Consider the following 21,044-nt stretch of genomic DNA (forward strand, 5'->3'; position numbering starts at 1 on the left):
GAATCTGAGTCATGTGTAGGAAAGACTAGAAAACCAATTCATCAGGTCATATCTTTAAAAAAAACACACTTAGTCATGAATGACTAAATCTGAATTAAAAAATTGATCTGTATTGTAGCCTTGACAATGATTAAAAATATGGCTCCAAAAAAACTGGGTAAAAGACCTTAATACAAAAACCGTGTTATCAAGATAAAGGCCCCATTTATAGGACTCTTGATCTTGATGATTTTGGCTCCAAAAGAGCAGTCTGATCAGGATCCAAAGTGTTCAACATAATTGTCATTCAGTCAGTACTTCTAAAGATGTTAAGCAAACACTTTGGATCCTGATCAGGCTAAGCTTGAATTGATCTTGTCCAAAATTTGTTTAGTGAGAGTTCTAGTACATAAAATGTGAATATTTCATTTAAGAAAACGAGAGTTATAGACTTATAAAAACATGTGCTGCATTTCATTTTATATTCAGAGAGAGTTATAGTGTTTATATATGTAAAGTGAACACAAGGGGCATGACTACAATATTTGGTGTGTAACATCGTTATGAGGTTCTCTTTGAAGTTTGTTCAAATCATGCAGAAAATTTGCCCTCCCAAGGGGTTATTGTTTTGCTTAAAAATATAAATTATATAATCATTCTCTGAAACAGCAAGGCCCATTGGTTTGTTACGTTTCATGCCAACCATATAGTGATTCTTTGCTAAGTTTCCTTAAAGCATGTCTCCGTGGTCAAAATTGTTTGCGCTTCAGGAGTCAACTGATTTATATAGATTAATGTATTTGATAATCCCTAACAACACAGAAACCGCAAGGATCAGGGGTTCAATAGTTGGTGTGTAACATGTTATTGTTTTCTTATTCTAGGTGTGATCAAATCATACATTTGGAGTAAAAAATAACCCGTCCTTGTTTCACATTCTCTCTTAACGCATGGTTTAGGAGATAATTTTTTTTTGTATGTGACATTGTATGGTGGTAATCTTCGTAGTTTTTGCATCATGTCCATGGCTTCACATTAGCCCCAACAAAATATTGAGGTAAAAGACACAATATACCTAGAAACCTAGATTTATTTCATTGAACATTTTCTTAAGTGAAAGTTGATAAAGAATTAAATAGTACATGTAGCAAGGATTTAAATTGTTCTAGTAGAATTACTCTGCTGACTGTATATAATTTACTCGCAAGATTAATATAGAAAACATATATTTTTAAAATAGTATTTTATTTTAATAATTTCTTAAAAGGCTCACAGTATTGTCAAAATAAAATGGTGTAAACTTTTGCACATATTATTTTGTTCCTCTCTTATTCACAGTTTAAGTTCAAATTAAAATTTCTATGAAATGTGTTGTCTGTATTATTTTAAGGAGAAATAGCAAAGACATTTTCTTGGATATATAATAAACAGAAAGAGCTATATAAATGTGAAGATAATAATAACCCTTGGAACAAATACATAGAGCCAATTGATCACATTTATCAACAGAGCCTGAGGTGTGATAAATTTACTTGCATTTCTTGCAGTACATATCCTGCAATATGAAAACATTATGTACAGTTGATAGAACATTATATTTCGGCTAAGTAATAACTAATTTAAAAAAAAACATTAAGGTGTATTTCTGATTTACAAAACTGATCAAATAATTAAGAAATAAATTCCATTTACTTTTTCATGACATTTTGAAAGTCAAAACTTTGGTTTCGTCTGTAAAAATTCAATAAAATGAACGTATCCAAACAAAGGGACGTAACTTGGTCAAAAGGTACCGGAAAAATGGTTAAAATGTTGATTTAAAAATAGTTATACAGTTTAATATAGGGAAAAAAATGTTTTGTTTGAAGTTAATGAAGAATAATAAGCATGTTAATTTGCTACCGTGTCAAGAAAAATAATTAAAACTTTTGTGTGACGTTGACGCACATACAAACATCCGGACCCAACGTTATTTTCTTCAGAGCTGTGTTGCATACTTTTTTTTCTAAATAAAGAATATATATGGGTGGGTGGGGAATGTGATTATTGATGCAAGTACCTGTGGTTCAGCCCTCATGTTCATTATAAAGAAACATAAAGTAGCACTTCTTGGACATTTTCGGGATGTTGATTTTTATCTATAAAAATATTACAGGATCTACATTAAAAAATACGCATATTTATTAAACCTACCCAAAACTTTTTATCACACTGAAAGTTATCGATGGTGACACCTCTGCATCATCTGCAAAAACTCTAATTATTTTTAATTTTGTATCACATAATATGGGCATGATGTCAACAATGGTGTTCTGAAGATTAACTTTTCTTATTGAAATTTTTTCTGCTCCGTTTTTAATTAATTTGATTTTAAAATATGCTACATTTGTCTCGTTGTTGTTAATGTCCGCCATTTCGGAAATGCAATATGAAAATCATTTGTTAAATACTCACCAATTGGCTAATAGTGTGTGGTATTGGCTGCAATAGCCAATGAAAAGCGCTGACGCTTTACAAGTCGACTTGGCCCAACGAAACAACCCGTATTTTAAACAAATTTTGAACAACACTTTCAGCAATCTGCGCATTTTTTTTTCTAGTTTTGGATACAGTACCAGGTCAGCGGGTGAAATGTAAATAAAAAAAACAAAAGTGACTTTTATTTTTATTTGTATTTGTCGAAAAATTGGGTCGGGCGCTCCCGTAAAACAAATAATAAAAAAAACGCCGGCCTTACTTAGGTCAAATTTGAAAGAAAATCTTACCACTTTAGGGTCAACATTTATGATTCAAGCTTATAATAAAAAATTTAGTACATCTAGGCCAATTCGAAATCTGGGTGAGATGCAAAAAAAAATAGGTCACCAGATAAATCTTTAAAAAAAAACTAGGGCATTATTTATGATCCAGTCTTGATGAAACTTGGAAAAATTATTTTTTTCACAAAACAGTCAATTTTGACCTGATGGAAGTGTGGTAAAAAACTAGATCACCTGGTAAAATCTTCAAAACTTGTTGTCGTAGCTGTGAGCTTTTGTACCCTGGTTAAATTTCCTAGACACAGGTACTGAGGGAACTCAGAATGGCAAGTAATGTATAAAAGTAGAAAGATAGTAACACAATTTTAATATGATGAATTTCAATATTGGACAGAAAACTAGTCAGGGCTAGATGGTCTATACAGTGTACTTGTTGAGATATCATGCAAGAGTTATTGTAAACAAATGGCATTTGCGTTACATTTTAAAGTAATACCTAAAAAGGTCCTTTATAAACTATTAAATATCACTAAATATCTTTAATATTGATTTTAAATTTATTTTAATTGGTAAACAATTTATTTCTTACAGAATACTTTATTTCCCCAATATAACCAAAATCGTTATCTTAAAACCATTGTCTAGTCCTATGATGGATTGTTTAATTATTTCCACTAAAAAATGCAGGTTTTTTTAGGGATAAACAGATCTCTGCGAAAATAGAAAGGGCGTAAATATTATATCTTATCCGACAGTATCCTTAAATCTGATGCTTTTTCTATTAAATTGTAACTTGTGCATGTTTAGCATCATGCATTTCATAGCAGCAATTAACCCTTTGCATGCTGGGAAATTTGTCGTCTGCAAAAATGTTGTCTGCTGATTTTCTAAAATTAGCATTTTGTTCGATTATTTTTTTAAAGAATACTGTCAGAATAGCAAACAGTTTGAATCCTGATGAGACGTTATGTATGTGGCCTCTCATCTGGATCCAATCTGTTTGCAAAGGCCTTAAAAATTCGGTTCCAACACTGAAAGAGTTAACCCACACAGCTTTTTAATTCCACCAGGGTGGTGCTCAGACCACAAACATTGCCAGTGCCATAGAAGTGGCAACACAACTCTTAGACAAAGAATCCACAGATCCAAATAAAGCCAAGGTGATATTCATTGTGACGGATAGTCAGTCGTTGAATCCGTTTGAGACCTACTACCGGTCCATCCTAGCAAAGGAGAAGAACTACTATGTGTTTGTACTGGTTGTTGGAGGGGTTAACCCCTTACCAGAGATGCAGAGGATTGCTTCAGAGGCGAACAAAGTCCAGAGCAAGACCTTTGACGTGTTAGTAAATACTGATGTGACTGGAGAAATATGTCAGGGTATGTTGCTGCAATATTGTATTCTTTTATATAAAATATGTTGAGCCTTCTTGTCAAAATGGATATGGGCCATGCTCTTTGGAAAGGTTTAATGCATGTGTGTAAAGCATTATCATTAAAGCAGAAAGTGTTTTCCCTGACGAGCCTGTGCAAAAAGCACAGAGCACAGCCCATATATTTGTGGTATCACATTTCCAGATCCTTATCAATTACTATTAGTGATTTGTTTTTCTTCAATGAAATAAACAATAAATTTCTAGCTAGTTTAACATATTTAGAAATGTTATGTAATCCAAACCAGTGACTTTGTATATATCAGCATATAAGTAAATAAATAAACACAAATATTCATCTATCTGTTGATGTTACATTATATTCATGAAATGCAATGACATATTTTGTAGCTGCTACCTCCTGGAGTTCAGTCGTTGTTGTCCCTGATGGTCAGTATGCATTATCATGTACTTGACTATGATTATTAACAGATTTTCATTGATTTCCAATGGTTTAATTAAGCATACATGTGCCACCAAATAAGTTTTTTTTATTGTTTTTTTTATTAAATGCCATAATGTTCTTAACATTATATGGATATTAAGTCAATCAGTTTGTAACATAAGTCTATCGTTTGAAGCTCTTATAATGAGAATTAAAAGCGTTAACGCTTATGACACCATCATACATCCATACTTTTCCATCTGTCTATCTCCTGCACAATTGTAACTGAATCATAATTGTTATAGATGGACTGGATGGGTATTTATTTTCATGTTGTGTTATTGTTAAGACTGGATCATATCCAAAGCAAAGTATATTAAATTTTGTTCAAGGCAAATTGTTTGTTTCTGTTTTCAGACCCATGCAACCTCCTCATGGATCTTGTGTTAATAATGGATTTCTCAGCCAGTTCCACTCTTGACCCATTGGGAAAAGTTAAGCTGGCTAATTTCATCATGAAGTAAGGATGATGGAGTTTTGTTCGAAAACCAAATGGTTCATTCCCTTCAATAAAAAAATCTTTTTAAAACACAAAGCAATACTTCAAAATTGGAATAAGAATATTTGCACAAATGCAAATTAACACACAGTCATAAGGGTAAACGAGGGGCTAACTGACAATACAAAATAACATGCCAATAGTTTGATTGTTTTTTCTTCCTTGAAACATCATGTACTGATCACACATTTGGTTAGTCTTGTTCATGTTATGTTACTACTCCTACATTTTTACATGCTTATTTTATGGCATGTTAAATATTAATTATTGCCGTTTTTCATACTCAGTCTGTCATATGATTTTGTTTGATTGTACATGGCATGCTTGTACAACCTTGGTTTTGACCCCTACATAAAGGACATACATAACGATATGTAGGCTTGTCATAACTCACTGTTAGTGCATCATGAAACATGATTTCCTTGTGTATGTTGGTATATACTGTCTCTAATGTCTACCATAAAAGTCTGCTGCTTATTAAGGTCATCAGAGACCAATAGACTGGTACCCAAAGGTAACCTTCAGGTACATCAGGATGAGAGAAAACTTTTAATAATGGGTTGTCCTTTATTTATGGCAAGGAACCAATTGCCAAATAATTAAAAACAAAACAAATGTGCAAGGCTTGACACTAAAGATAACAAAAAACAACGAAAGCAGTCAATGCAACAATTGCAATTTAGACTGGTTTGAAGGATCTCCAAATCAAACTCTTGGCCCAGAAATGTTAAAAAAACTTCACAGTGTAATTACAAATTAGTTATAGCATCACAATTCAATTTGATAGAAGTAAAAATAAAGCCATTTCAATTTAATGCCAACATACAAACTAGATATACCTGGAAAATAACGTTTTGTTTGAATTCTATGTAGTATTCTAACAAATAAAGGAATCAAATGAGATATGCACAAGCAGATCAAAAACTTGTTACCTTCAAACACTATTTCAAAAAAATTATGTCGATATCAAGCAGGAATCATTGAAGGAGTCTTATTTGTGACCAAAAGAGACTTGACTGTTCTATGCTATTTTTTGCACTATATTAAAATACTCCCATGCTGGATAACTTTAACTGGTCATGTTTAAAATGAAACATTGTCCAAAAACAATTTACAAAAATAACTAGTGTATTTCTCGTTGCAATTAAATAGTCTCGTTGCTATGAAATATTTTATCAATTCTTATATAAAAAAATTATTTGTTTTAATTCAAAGCATTAAAATTTACTGATTAGTATATGCCATAACCATATATGGCAATAACACGGTAATAGTTCCAAACAAAGTAATTAGTTACTGAAAATCAATCAATAATTGCTTTCACTGAGCTTTAGCCAAAGTGTCTACACTCAATCACAATGACAAGTAATTGATCTGTTGTGCAAATCTCATTTGAGCAAGGAAGTTGTATGACATAACACATGTAGAATAAGAATTAACTTCTCAACAGTTCGATGCAAACCTAAGTCCCAGATATGTAACTTGAAAATTCATGATAAAATTAAGCAAAATATCAATCAACTATATCTCATAATTGTTTTTAAAGCTTTAGCATCACATAGTTAAAATTTGTGATCATGGGCTTGCTGTTCAGGAAAAAGTACTTTTTTGGGATTAAAACTGAACTGATGACTATGTCGCAGGGTCAAGATGGTTTAAATAAAAGGTCAAATTGAAAAAAACATCCTCTTAACCACAAGGACCTGGTGTTTCGCTTTTGCAGTAGAACATTTGAGATTGGTAGGGAGCTTTTTCCAATTATGGCCTTGAGATTAAAATGTAGCCACACACCCATCATTACCTGGTTTTAATAATTGTTTATGGTAAGTGGGCTTAATAGCAAAATGCTGAACAATGACATTTGCCATTTTCTGACAGCATTATAAACAAAAGCTTCTGTTTGTAAAACTACATATTTTATACAAAAATATCCTAATAATATTTAGTAAATATGAATACTGGTAGAGTTTCATTGATAATTTGTTGTTGTTATCTCTTTGCAGTCTTCCTCTTGCTACCAGCAAGGTAAATGTTGGGGTTATACCATTTGGTGACAAAGTTAATGACCTCATATTGGAACTATCCAGTGATGCAACAACTGTTACTAATTTCATCCTCGCCCAGACGCTATTCAGAATTCCAGGGACAGAGACTGCAGCTGCACTTGAAGCGGGTCTAACAATGCTGCTAAACCGCGGCAGGATAAACGCTGTAAAGGCCATGATTGTTGTAACAGATGGTGCTTCTACTAACCATGCAAGCACTGTACAGAAGTCTCTAGAGGTAGACTCCATTTATCCAGTCGATTGTCAAAGGATGTTTGTTTGCGTCCTGTTTTGTGTCTGTTCCTTAACATTAAGTAAATTTGTATTCCCCCCTGGATCGAATGATCAGGGGTATATTGTTTTTGGCCCATCTGTCATTGTATGTGTTTGTATGTTTGTCATTGTATATGTGTGTCTGTCCCAAAACTTTAACCTTGGTCATAATTTTTGCAATATTGAAGATAGCAACTTGATATTTGGCATGCATGTGTATCTCATGGAGCTGCACATTTTGAGTGGTGAAAGGTCAAGGTCATCCTTCAAGGTCAAAGGTCAAATACATGGCTTCAAAGCGCAGTAGGGGGCATTGTGTTTTACAAACGCAGCACTTGTTTGGAATATGAACAATTATTGAATCAGTTTTAAACGTCAAAAGTAAAAAATAATATCTAGTTGTAGTTGAGGATGTTATATATAGACCTCGCTTGTGATTGCATATTGGATGAGTAGGGTCTTTGTCAAAATCGCAGTCATTGAAAATAAAAAATGTATTCCATGCTATAACTTGAGCACAGAATTATTCTAAAGCAATGTCTTACATACCTTTTGTGATGACCTCTTAGGGTTGCATATGTGGTGGATTGGGTCAAGGTCTAACTATTTAGCTTTTTCACACACCACCAACTAAATATTGAAAAATGGTTTCTGCACAATAACAAAACTGAGTTACTTTAATGTAACTTTATACAGTTCAACCATACTAAGCTAAGCTGTCACCTGAAAACAATGTTCACCTGTATACAGTATTGAGCCTAGATCCAACCCCCACCCCCCCCCCCCCCCCCCCCTCTGCCCCCTGGATGAAAATCATCCTTGGACAAACCTGAGCATAACTATTACCATGCTATAGTGGCCAACAACCAAAACATGACACACATGCTGAGACTTGCATTTAAAAATATCTTCCAATTTAAGTAATTTGAACAGAGTTTAGAAATAGGTATGAAATCACTTTAAAAGATATAAATCTGTATTATTAAATAGAAATATTTTATGTTATCCTTTTTATTCACAATCAGCCTTTGTTTACATTACACTGTTTGCAAACAACTGTGTTGGGTAAAGATCTGGCACTTCTACCAACTGACCTACCATCTAAAAAGGTGGTCACCTGAGAACAGTGGTCACCTGTCTACAACAGTCATTGTGGCTCTTTCCCTTGACTGAGCAATGTTCTCAGGTTGGATTGCATATCAAAAGCTCACATTAAGATGTTGCTTGTGACTTAATATTTTTTGGACAGATTCAATGGCAAATTCATTCTTACTAACAATAACCAAAATGGATTATACTTAATAAATCCAGAATGAATTGAGCAATTGTAATCAAACTTCATATTTAGATACCCGTTGTCACGACCTTACCTGACTAGTGCTTTTCTTGGATAAATATGTAGGAGATTGTGCTCTTATGTCATCATTAACAAGAATTTCAAATGCAATAAAACAAATGTTTTGGCTTAATTAACTTAAAAACAAATTAAGTGCCAGAAACAATTATTTTTGTTGACATTGCACATTTATTATCTGTCTTTAAGTACTGTCAAGGGAAGACAGGTAAACCATCTGCAACACTGAAAAATTAATTCCTCTATATGTTATCTTCATAATGAATTGACAAACAGAGAAAGGCAAAACTAAGTCCACTGTCTGTTACTTCCATATTGAATAGTCAGAAAGGAAAGAGCAAGAAGATACATATGGAAATCACATAACGTGTTTCACTTATTGAGGGTCATTGCTTTTTATTCTGTGCTGGAAATTATGTTTTAAGTGATAACTTTTTAAAATTTTATTTCAAGTTCAGATATACATCAGATTAAAGATAAAGACCTGTAGTTAAATTGCTCTGTTGCTATGAGTAATGGTCACTGAACAATACCCCTCTTCCATTTCATTTTCTATTCCACTTCATATTGAGGATTTTTGTTAAGCTGGCTTGTGGAAAGCTCAATTTAGCAGCCAGATGGTAGCTGATGGTAGCATGTGTATGTGTGTCTGCCTTAGACCTTACAAGCTTGTCTGGACTGTATCTGTCATTCATGAATTTGTATGCCCCGGATGGAATGATCGGGGGGGGGGGGGGGGGTATATTGTTTTTGGCCTGTCTGTCATTGTATGTGTGTTTCACTGTGTGTGTGTGTCCCAAAATTGACCTTGGTCATAACTTTTGCAATATTGAAGATAGCAACTTGATATTTGGCATGCATGTGTATCTAAAGATGAGTGGTCAATGTCATCCTTCAAGGTCAAATGTCAAATATGTGGCTTCAAAGCGGTGCAAAAGGGGGCATTGTGTTTCTGACAAACACATCTCTTACTTTAAGCAATTTATCACAAAATGGAGAAAGCTTGTAGTCTCCATGTTTTGTTCACCTATTGCAAAGGTCTGTCACTATAGGAGGTCAAAGTTCAAACAAGTGAAACTTTTCAAATAATTACAATCATTTTTAACAATTGCTTGACATATTGTTGGCCGTATCACAGACTAGAAGGTCAAATATATGGCTTCAAAGTGGTGCAATAAGGGGCATTGTGTTTCTGACAAGCACATCTCTTGTTTTAAGTTATTTATCACAAAATGAAGAAAGCTTGTTATCTCCATGTTTTGTTCATCTATTGCAAAGGTCTGTCACTATAGGAGGTCAAAGCTCAAACAAGTGAAGCTTGTTAAGTTACTACAATCATTTTTAACAATGGCTTGACATAGTGTTGGCCGTATCACAGAATAGAAGTCTGTGACATGTTTAAAATGCCAACCCCTTAAAGGGGCCTTTTCACAGATTTTGGCATATTTTGTATGAAGTTTGTCATTAAATGCTTTATATTGATAAATGTAAACATTGGATTTTAAAAGCTCCAGTAAAAAATCCAGAATAAAATTAAAAAAAGGAAAAAAAAGTATCCAAAACCAGTGCTAGAACCAGTGACCCCCGGAGTCCTGGAGTTAGTCTGAAGTAAAAACGCATTAGCTCTCTCGGCTATTCCGCCGAGTATACCCAGTTTAAGTATTTTATACCTTATATAAGCAATCTTCGTAGTTTCGTAAATTTAAACGACAACAACAGAACTCTCCAAATTATTCAATCGTTTCGCGTTGCAACACTTTATAATTTTTAGGTTTTCAAATCGTCAAAAGATACATATAATGGCTATATTAGACTATGGTAAATGTTCAGTAATACTGTTTCCTCACAAATATCATAGCTAAAACGAAAATTTGCGAATCTGAAACAACTTTTTTCAATTTTGTCAATTTACCAAACCGTGAAAAGATCCCTTTAATTTGTAGAGTGAAGACCAAGGTGTATGTGACAAGAGTATTGGGGACATTTTTAAAGTGCGCCCGTTAATTTTCAGAGTTACAACCTTGGGGTGTTTGCATAGTGTATTGGTTACATGTAAAAAATACACCCCTTAATTTGTAGATTAGAAGCCAAGGTGTGTATGCTGTGTGTATTGGTGTGGGCAACGTGTTCGTAGATGAGGTGCGAGCCATTGCTGATACAGGATCCAACTCTCTCATAATCAGGGATAACATACAAGACGTCGATGTCCAAGAAATTGTGGAGAGAACCTGCCCTGGTTTGTGTGATTGACATTTTAAGTATTTTTAAGTATATAGTTTATATTCATGTGTTCTTATTATGTGACACATTTCCTCAATAACTTTGTCACAAAATAAATTGTATGTAAACAGTACGTTTATACATACTCTTATCAGTGAAAACTCAAAGTTTCTTATGCCTTTGCAATATATATCATCTCAATCTAAATTATAACATGTCATATAATGTAAAAAAAATACTGCTAATTTTTTTAGTATGTATGCATAATTATAAACCTGGTGATCAAAAAAATGTTTGATAGGCTTGTCATTATTGCTAACACATGTATGGTTTATTTCAGCCAATTTCAAGTGTTCCTACAATCTGCATGTGACATTTATCTGGTTTATACAAGGATTGACGGTGTATGACAAAGCCAAAACCTTCACTAAAGGCCTGTCAGATAGGTGATTGTTTCACTTTTAATATTTATATATATATATATTAATTGGTACATTGTTTATATTATTATTTGTTGTAACTAACAAACACAATATTTTTACATGTTATTGTAAAAAAGCCCTTAAACCCATAAAAATATCTCCTCATCCATAATCAGACTTATTGGGTTTTTCGGCAGAATGATGGATGCCATAATGAAAGAATTGATGCATGTAAAACAGAAAAATGTTCTTGTTCAAGGTAATAGCTGATGAGCCTTCATAGAATTTTTCAGCAAACAAATATGTAGTACATTGTATTCTGAATATAATTGTCGCGTATTCAGTGGCAGAATTTTGGCCAAATTTTGACGAAAGTTTACACTAATATCATTTACACTGTGCATCACAAAAACTTGTTCACTGTGCATGATATTTAGATGAGGGATCCTTTAAACAAAAAGTTCCATAAAAGACCAATGAGGCTAGTCATGGATGACGCTTTACACAAATGCATTAAATCTGGTTTTCCCAAAACAAGACTCATATATTCCCTGATCTGTTCCAGATTTGCCAATATATTGGCCAGTGTTGTGGACGTGAGCGCCGTCACAGATATCACCGCGGCATTAGCAGCAGCCTTTGACGAGATGGGCAGGAGTGTTCTCAAGGACACGGTGCATAACATCATCATCATCACGGACCGAGCACATGGCGACATCGGCAATGCCATAGTTCTACAACAAGTTGCAGAAGCAGTACAGAGGGCAAAGGACTCTGGGATCAAGGTGACCTTGATTCATGGCAACCCAGCAGCAGACACTGGCAAACTGTGGGAACAATATGCCTCCTCACCGAAGTTTGCTTTTTATGCGGACGATTTCACAGAAAAGCTAACTGCTTGGAAAATACACCGGAGTTTATGCAAAGGTAAACTAATTTGTTAAGAATTGGATTAATTCATAAATATATTTAAATGATTTGTTTCTACTTTTTTGTCTGTGTGAGTTGTTAAGCATATTACCAGTATAAAATAAATTCCCTATAAACCATATGCTGTTGGTGGATGGTTAAAGATTTGTCAGAAGTTAACAAGTTTAGTTTTCCTGAAGTAAGTTCAGATGTAGTTACAACCATCAACACTCTTGAATTACAAAAGAACTTACAATCATTTAACTTGCATTGAATTCTTTCAATATCTTTTAAAATTTGGTGACATGGATGTTATTGATTTTGTTAAAGCTTGAAATATGATAACATTGTTTGGGTTTTGTTTTCATGGCAATCATGATATTTCATTTGATGTTCAGAAAACAAACAACATACGATTTACCAAACACAGTGAAAAGTGATTGTCAAATGTTTCCAGTATTTTTCATACTATATATCAGATTTTTTGTAATAAAATGTTCCAAATTGTAATTGTATAACTGTTCATTTATGTTGAGAAATGGCTAACAAAACAAGATGAGCAGACATCCAAAAATCTTATCCCAGCTAGCTATTTGTTTAGTTACCGCCATAGCATTTATACGTTATTGTTAAGTAGTCATTTAAGGATGAATTCATTGTAGTTTCCACCTATTGAAGTATTTAGTTGGTTGAAAAATTAAACATGAAACAAAAAACAAAATTGGAATTCAAATTGTGAAATACATTCACAGGCTGATCTCTGTTGGATGTATAAGTAGTAGTGGGTCAGTTACAATCTACACTCATCAGAATTTTAGCTTTAGTGTGGACATTTTACATTTTGAAAGTATTGTATAATAAGTAGGTTCATAATGACAAAATTAATTACCTACATTAAAAAAACAACAAATACAAAACAGAAAATTTATTGTACCATGTGGCTGGCTTATCATCACATAGTTGGTTATAAAGGCAGGGATTAGATCCAGCTATGCTAGTTGCAGTCAAATCTCTGCGCGGAGGCTGGTGATTGAGTACCAAAGCTGGTGCAATAAAATATCAGCCAAGTGCACATGGTTTGATCCTGCTGAGAAAAAGATTTGTCTTATATTAATACATCAAAGTTTTAAAGCTATTCTCGAAAGTAATCATTACGGTAATTATAATTTTGTTGTTGTTTTCATAAGGTTGTGTTAATAATGATAGTGGCGTTGTTGTAATTAATAATGATGATTGTGATATCATTGTGGTTGTGGATGATGATGATGATTAGGATGAGGATAAGGAGAAATAGAGGATCAAAATGTTGTACCACTTTAACCCAAATCTATATTATGATTGCTATAACCATATATTGAATGAACTGTAGTGTTTAATCGGCAATTCTATTTCTAAGCTACTTGGGTAACACTGAACTGACACCAAACTTTATGTTATTATTCTAATAATGTTTTGTAGTAGTTTTGGGATATTACTGTACAGTTATACATTTTTTAAGAGCATTTCTATCATGTAATTGCAATAGGAATCTTAAATTTATTTTTGCTGATTGCATTTTTTATTTCTTATGGATTCCATCTTATAATAAAATCGTTATCAGATTTTAATGAACATTCTGCAAATCTTTTGTTGGACTAACTTATCTCTATATCATCCGAAATTGCTAAGGATTCTATCTATGCATGTTAACATTTGATTTAGTCATAATAAATATTTTTGACAATTTTTGTGGGGTTTTATTTGAACGTGTGATTTTTAAAGAAGATATTATATTTTAAAAAGTGAGCTGTGTGCAATATTGTACAATAGCAAAAAAGTCTCCCTTACACAAAAAAATTATATGTCCCATATAAGCGGTTTACACGTTTTGCATATAAGTCGCTTATAAGCCGCATGTTGGGATTTTACATGCAAATGAGATGTAAGCGACGTATAAGCTGCATATAAAAATTGGATACATATAAGCAGGGTATAAGGGAATTATATGCGATTTATATACGGTTTATAAGCGGACTGTACAGTTATTGAGCAGTTTGCATATAAGCCACTTATATGTGCCATATAAGCGATTTATATGAGAGCTATAAAGAAATTTAGCAGTTTGCATATAAGCCGCTTATACAGATGGACGCATGGACGGACGACGGAAACCATACCATCACATAAGTTCTTGCAGCCTTCGGCCAGTAGAGCTAAAAAACGGCATATGTTGGAAAACATTTACCGTCAAAGCAACATAAATGTTTGCTGCTTTATCAGTTTAAAGAGTTCATCACACCTGCAAGTGGGTGGGGAACCTGTTAAAATTTTTTTTTTCATAAACTCCATTTATTCAAGTTATCATGCTTTGAATGTTACATAACCAAATAGATAAGCCTTCAACGAGTGTATTGCAAACAATAAAAGTTAAAAATATATTTAGAAAAGAAGTAATAACTTTCAATAGCATACGTCACTTAAAGGGCGATCAAACATCACTTTCATCACTTAAGATTTCTTACATGTAAACAACGAATACGTCACGCGCGCATATAGACCTTCTTGAAAACAAAAAACTCAAAATCAAGACAACATTTTATTAATCAGACGGACATCATTTAACTATATATCATTATTTTATCTAATAAAATAGATAAATCTTACCAATTATTATATTGAGTTTATGACATTGTTTTCAAGAAAACACTGACCATTACCCCACCCACTTTTGACAAACTGTGACATGTCTATGCCCTAATTTAATACCTTATTCATCAAAATGAATGTGTTATTTCGTTAAATTATAATAAAATACACACCATGAACAGTATCTGATTAGAAAGATTTATATATTTAACTCTATATTGGGCATAATTGTTAGAAATAATTAAAAAGACACACACACAAGTGTTTGACTGAAAATTTCAAACTTGTTATTGTATTGTGTTGCTTTGATTGGTCAATCTGGGTCATGTGACAAAAATGTAAACTGATTGGTCAGTTGAGGCTTGGATATAAGCGGTGTATAAGCCGCATATAAGCGAAAGAAAAAGGTGGATAGTTTTGGCTATGTTGTAAGTGAGTTATATGCAGTTTATAAACCGCATATAAGCCCCTTATATGCAAAACATTTCTAGACTTACATCTCGCTTATAACTGCCTTAGACTTATATCTCGCTTATACAAGACATTTGAATGCTTATATGCGACTTATAAGCGGTTTATAAACCGCATATAACTCCCTTATACTTCGCATATAAGCCGCATATAAGCGGGAGTAAGTCATTTTGGTAAGGGCTATTGCCTTCAGCGCTTTGATTGTTCGGGCATTTGTTATCTTTTCTTAAAATTGTAACTTTTGTTTGGACCGGTGAATACATAATTGCCAGTTATACATGTGTTAGGTTAACCCATTTATGCCTAGCATCTAGAAAAAAGGCCTTGGCAAACAGCATAGATCCAGATGAGACGCCACATGATGGGGTGTCTCATGTGGGTCTGCGCTGTTTGCTTAAAGGAATTTCTGTAAGAAATATTCTAAATATAGAAATAAATATACTAGACATCCCTAATTTTGGAAATAAATTGATCCAATTTAGAAGGATGGGAGAGTTCACTAGGCATAAAAAGGGTTAATTGTATTTTGTAATCTCTAACAGAGCCATGTGTGAGTGGCTTTGAAATCAAGCCCAGCGGTGAGTGCGGCATGTGTGGGCTTGGGACGTACCGTGATGCACGTGCCTCCTACAGATGTATGGTGTGTGACCTGGGAGCCAGTACGTCCAACCCAGGATCTACATCTCCTTTGGACTGCATATGTAAGGTTTCTTTACGCTAGTATTAAATGTATATTGTATTTTTATAAATCACCTCTTAATTTTTTTTCCAACAAATACATTTTTTGTGTGAAAATTACTGATTATTTTCACTGTTTCATTTTTATTTTTTTTTTACTGATTCCTAAATTCATAATAGTATTTTCCTTAAAAATTATCTGATTAAACCTTGTACAATGTAAACAAATGGTCGCTCAGCTAAGGACGAAAATAAAAACAGAATATAATTAAAATTGGTACTATTATTTTTAACGAATCTAATTTCTCTGATACCTAATAAATCAAAATGAATAACCAACTGAAACTGGATATAGTTGAATCCATTAAATGTATAGTCAGTGGACCACCTTCATTAGTTTCATCTTCAATTTTCTGTAAAATGGCATCTTCGTTCTAAAATGTATAAGTTTCTTATTTTATATGCAGGGAACTATTATTGCCAGTCTATGTGTGCCGTCAGTTGTTACCACACTAGATTACTCACATTTATGACTCAATCTTGATAACATTTGCACAGAATCTTAAGGCCACGTTTGAATCTTTGCCAACGGATCAATTCTTCGAACAACCTTGTTACCACTCTTTAAGCTACATTTATGGCACAATCTTGATGAAATTGACATGACGCCTTCTATGATTGCTCCGCCCACTTAATATAATCGTTTTCACTTGTTTCTGACACACACAAAACTCGATTTATAACGGGGATTTCGTTAAGTTACGCAAAGTTGGTACCAATCTTCTCTATTATTCTACGAGCACACGTGATATAATTCATACTTAATAATGCGTAGGTATTTCTAACATAACATTTCCAGTTATTTAAATAAATAAATGCTCCATAAGGGTGATCTCGGTAATTCTACACATTGAAGCTTCCACTTGCTCTTGTCAAGACCGCACATTTGAAATGGTATATATTTAATTAATCTAACTTATGTATACCGAATGTCAGAGTTACATTAAACCTATTCACACCGTTTTTGCCTTATTTCATTTCCGCTTTTTATTCGAACAAATCAAACAAAACTCGTTGAAAAAAATTGGAGAACTAGGCATTCGATCTCAAAAGTGGATTAAAAGCGTTCATTGGTGACAACACATGTCTGCACATGTGTAGATACCGTTATTAATATAATATATCACGTGTCACCTTCTAATAACATGTATAATGGCAATAAAGTGCATTTCTATCAGAGTAATAAATTACAGCACAAATTAGACTTCATGCTGGGTTTTATTTCTCTTTAAGTAATGCACATGAACCTCGCTTCTGTATATTAATGACCTAGTAACTGATAAAACTATTTTAAAAAAACATGAAATATCATGTGATAATCAGATCGATAACATAAACTATTTAAATCTGCTAGTATATCCGATAAAAATATATTATAATTATCTTTGAAAGTGTTGAAGTTTAGTTGTTTGTGGTGACGACCACATGCATTTATACATCTCTTACACTTCTCAAGATCTCTTTTCGGCTTTGGAAACGATATAAATTAAATTTCACCAACTAATCTTTCAGGATATCGATTGTCCGAGTTACATAGTCCCCATCGACACCGTTTAACCATTTTTAATCTACTTTTTTAAAGAGGAAAACAAAAGAAACTCGCAAAAGTAAAAGTGAACCTATACATAGCTTGTCTAGAAAATGGCGGACAGTTCGTTGCTAACTAACGCGCCCGATTAATTGATCGCTGATTGGTAGATCAGTTCTTAGATAAGAACTTGATTGACAGGCGGCGTCATGTCAATTTGGCCAGAATGTTAATCTTGACAATTTCTAAACCAGGTTTGAATCTTAATCACGTGTGTCCAAAACTAGGTAACAAAGTCACAATTTAAAAAAAACTTGTTACCACTCCAGACGCCATATTAATGATTCAATCTTGATCAGATTGGTAATGTAGTAAAGTTTAGTTTTATTATGCTATTATTATGTAACTTTAACTGTATTATGTAATTTTTCATTACACAGATTTTTCATAATAAACAGTTAGTCATCAGCACTTATGATAAACCTATCCTGTAAGAGATAGCTAAAGAAAGACAATCTGTACATTAGTTTGCAGTATTTATCTCCCTTGTTTAACCTGGTTACTCAGGTTCCCAAATCTATTTTTAGATCAACTTTGGAATTTGTTTGACCCCTTGGTTTCAAAACCCTTTAAGGTCTCATACTTCATAATGCATATTTTTCTAATATAATAACATTTTTTGCTAAGTTGTAATTTTGTTGTGTAAATCTGTACTAAATGTTTATCACATTTATTATCAGTATGTTGCAAATTAATCAATTATGGGAACCTTTACTGATAAGCCTTCTTTGAAAAAATCCCCTGCAGAGTTCACAAGAGCTAAGATATTGATTATTAATTATTGGTGTGTTTTGATAGCTGATTGCATGTGGAGCTTGCATATTTTATTAGAAATATTTTGGTTATGTTCAATTTAAATAATATTGTTGCTTTTGAGTGTTTTTATTATATTTTAGTCTATGAGTAGAGATTATATTTTTAACCAATCAAAATGTCTGTAAATGGACTGTTCTAAGGGAAAATAGACTGTTCTGCCAGTGCTATCAGAACTGTATAAATAAATCTGTTTTGGCTGATGTACTGACTTCAGTAGCAGATCCGTGGTCTAGTGGTAACACACTGGCTTCACAACCCAGAGATCGCTGATTTGATCCCCCGCTGCACCTAACCTACTTACTCGTCTTTCACATGAGACGTTAAACCGAGGTGCAGTGTACTAGGTGCTGTACACCGGGAATATAAAGACCCAGGGTCACCTCTGGAACGGGGTGTCTCCTGTATCTTGCACTATCCCCCGTAACCAACTAACATGTCTTTCTGGGGGCGATGGCCATATGGGAGACAATCCTGGTGCACTCGATAAAAAAAAACAAACAAAAAAAAAACAAAAAAAAACGATGTACTGATTTCTTGATGCTTTCTTGAAAAAGTAGCAACTCTTGAAAAAGGTTGAAATTTTGAAATAATTCAACTCTGAATTATTGTAACACCAGCGTCAAGACATTTTGGCATTATTTTCCAAATCATTCTTATTATTTCTATTTGGTATTTTCTAAATTAGAAAGACTCTATTTTATTGAAATTCTTCTAATTTTTTACATTTGAGTCACTGGAGTTTTCCACTCTCCATAAATAATAAATTTTTGAAGCAACTTCTAGACTAACAGTAACTAATATTTATATCAGTTTATTGACAGATTGTGAACTTCTAGACTAACAGTAACTAATATTTATATCAGTTTATTGACAGATTGTGAATTTCTTTTTACATTCATTAAGGTATTTGCAGTGTTTTGTTCATTGTTTACAATACTTAGATTCTTTATACTTGGCTTGTTCCTGTGCTTAATTCTCTGTCATTGTTCTCCATTTGCTAGTTCTTAGAATAAAAGTTAGTTATTTTCATTAAAGCTGCTTTGGTTTTCACTTATAGGTTAATTCTTTGAGTGTTCAAGTCAGGCGTATCTGACTGGACGCCTTTAGTTAATTAAATTACAACCAGTCAGTGGTGTCATCCTGACCGGAAATGAGCTTTCTTTAATTAGACTCGATAAATATTTCCGTATTACATAAGTGCTCACAAAGTTATATAACTCTTAACCGTCCCCTGATCGGTTCACTTGCGTAAGCGAACGAGACCGCAGCGCCATAGTAAGAATGATTACGTTTACAATATCTAGGTCAAATACAAATCTGGGTCACATTTGTAGAAAAAGTTACCAGGCCAAATCTGAGACACACCTTGTTACCACTCTAGATGCCTCATTTATGACGGAATCTTTTTAAAACTTTGTTAGAATGTTAATATTGATAATATAAATGGCACAATATTGATGAAACTTGGTTAGAATGTTTAGCTTTAAAAAATCTAGTCAAAGTTTTAGTTTGTTTAAAGTGTGTCTGGAAACAAGGTCACTGGTTCAAATCTAAAGAAAACACTCCAAAACCCACTTTAATGACTCAGTTTTATGATACTTGGTAAGAATGTTTGTCTTGACAATTTTTAGGCAAGATTTGAATCAGGGTCATGTGCATCCAAAAACTAGATCGCAAGTTTAACCTTCTGAGAGAAACCTTGTTATCACTCTGGAACCCACATTTATGACTCAATCTTGGTGAAACTTGGTGAGAATGTTGAGCTTACAATATCTACTCCAAGCGATAATCTTTGTCCGCTGTGTAAAAGAAATACCTTGTCAAATCTGAGACAACCCTTGTTACCACTAGAAGTACATGATGGAATATGTAGGAAACTTGGTCAGAATGTGTATATTTACAATACAAAGGCCAAGTTGCAATCTGGGTCAATTGTGCATCCAAACATTAGGTCACCAGATACATTTTTAAGGAAAAGGCATGTACCATCCTAGAAGCTACATTTATGACTTAATCTTGAAGACACTTGGCCAGAATGTTATGTTCACAAAATCCATTCCAAGTTAATGTCTGATTCAAATGGTTCTAAAAACTAGGGCACAACTTTAAATTTAGAAAAACCTTGTTTCCACTCTAAACTCAATTTCATGATTAATTTTTATGAACATGTTAATGTTTTTTATCTTGCCAATTTCTAGGCAAAATTTGAATCTGGGTCATGTTAACTAAAAAACTAGATCACCAGTTTTCACTTCTGAGAAAACCCGTTTCCATCCTAGAAGCCATGTTTATGACTCAAGATTGATGTTAGATAGTCAGACTGATAAGGTTGAAAACATCTAGGCCAAGTACAAATCTGAGTCACTACTCACTAGTGTCCTAAAAGAAATTAAGTTACCAGGTCAAATCTAAGACAAACCGTGTTACCACTGTAGAGGCCTCATTTATGACTGAATCAGTATGAACCT

The 21,044-nt window shown here is 33.4% G+C and overlaps 1 protein-coding gene across 1 annotated transcript in view; it reads left to right on the plus strand.

Annotated features, from left to right (window-relative positions):
• Positions 1-21,044, plus strand: part of LOC127866550 (uncharacterized) — a 65,269-nt gene that overhangs the window by 6,285 nt on the left and 37,940 nt on the right. The window contains exons 3-10 of the mRNA XM_052407164.1: positions 3,809-4,118; positions 4,523-4,561; positions 4,974-5,076; positions 7,119-7,398; positions 10,867-11,023; positions 11,348-11,453; positions 11,995-12,356; positions 15,977-16,135. Coding sequence (XP_052263124.1) covers positions 3,809-4,118; positions 4,523-4,561; positions 4,974-5,076; positions 7,119-7,398; positions 10,867-11,023; positions 11,348-11,453; positions 11,995-12,356; positions 15,977-16,135 — 1,516 coding nt within the window. The remainder of the gene's footprint in view (positions 1-3,808; positions 4,119-4,522; positions 4,562-4,973; positions 5,077-7,118; positions 7,399-10,866; positions 11,024-11,347; positions 11,454-11,994; positions 12,357-15,976; positions 16,136-21,044) is intronic.

Source organism: Dreissena polymorpha, chromosome 2, assembly GCF_020536995.1.
Source record: "Dreissena polymorpha isolate Duluth1 chromosome 2, UMN_Dpol_1.0, whole genome shotgun sequence".
Classification (NCBI taxonomy): Eukaryota; Metazoa; Mollusca; class Bivalvia; order Myida; family Dreissenidae; genus Dreissena; species Dreissena polymorpha.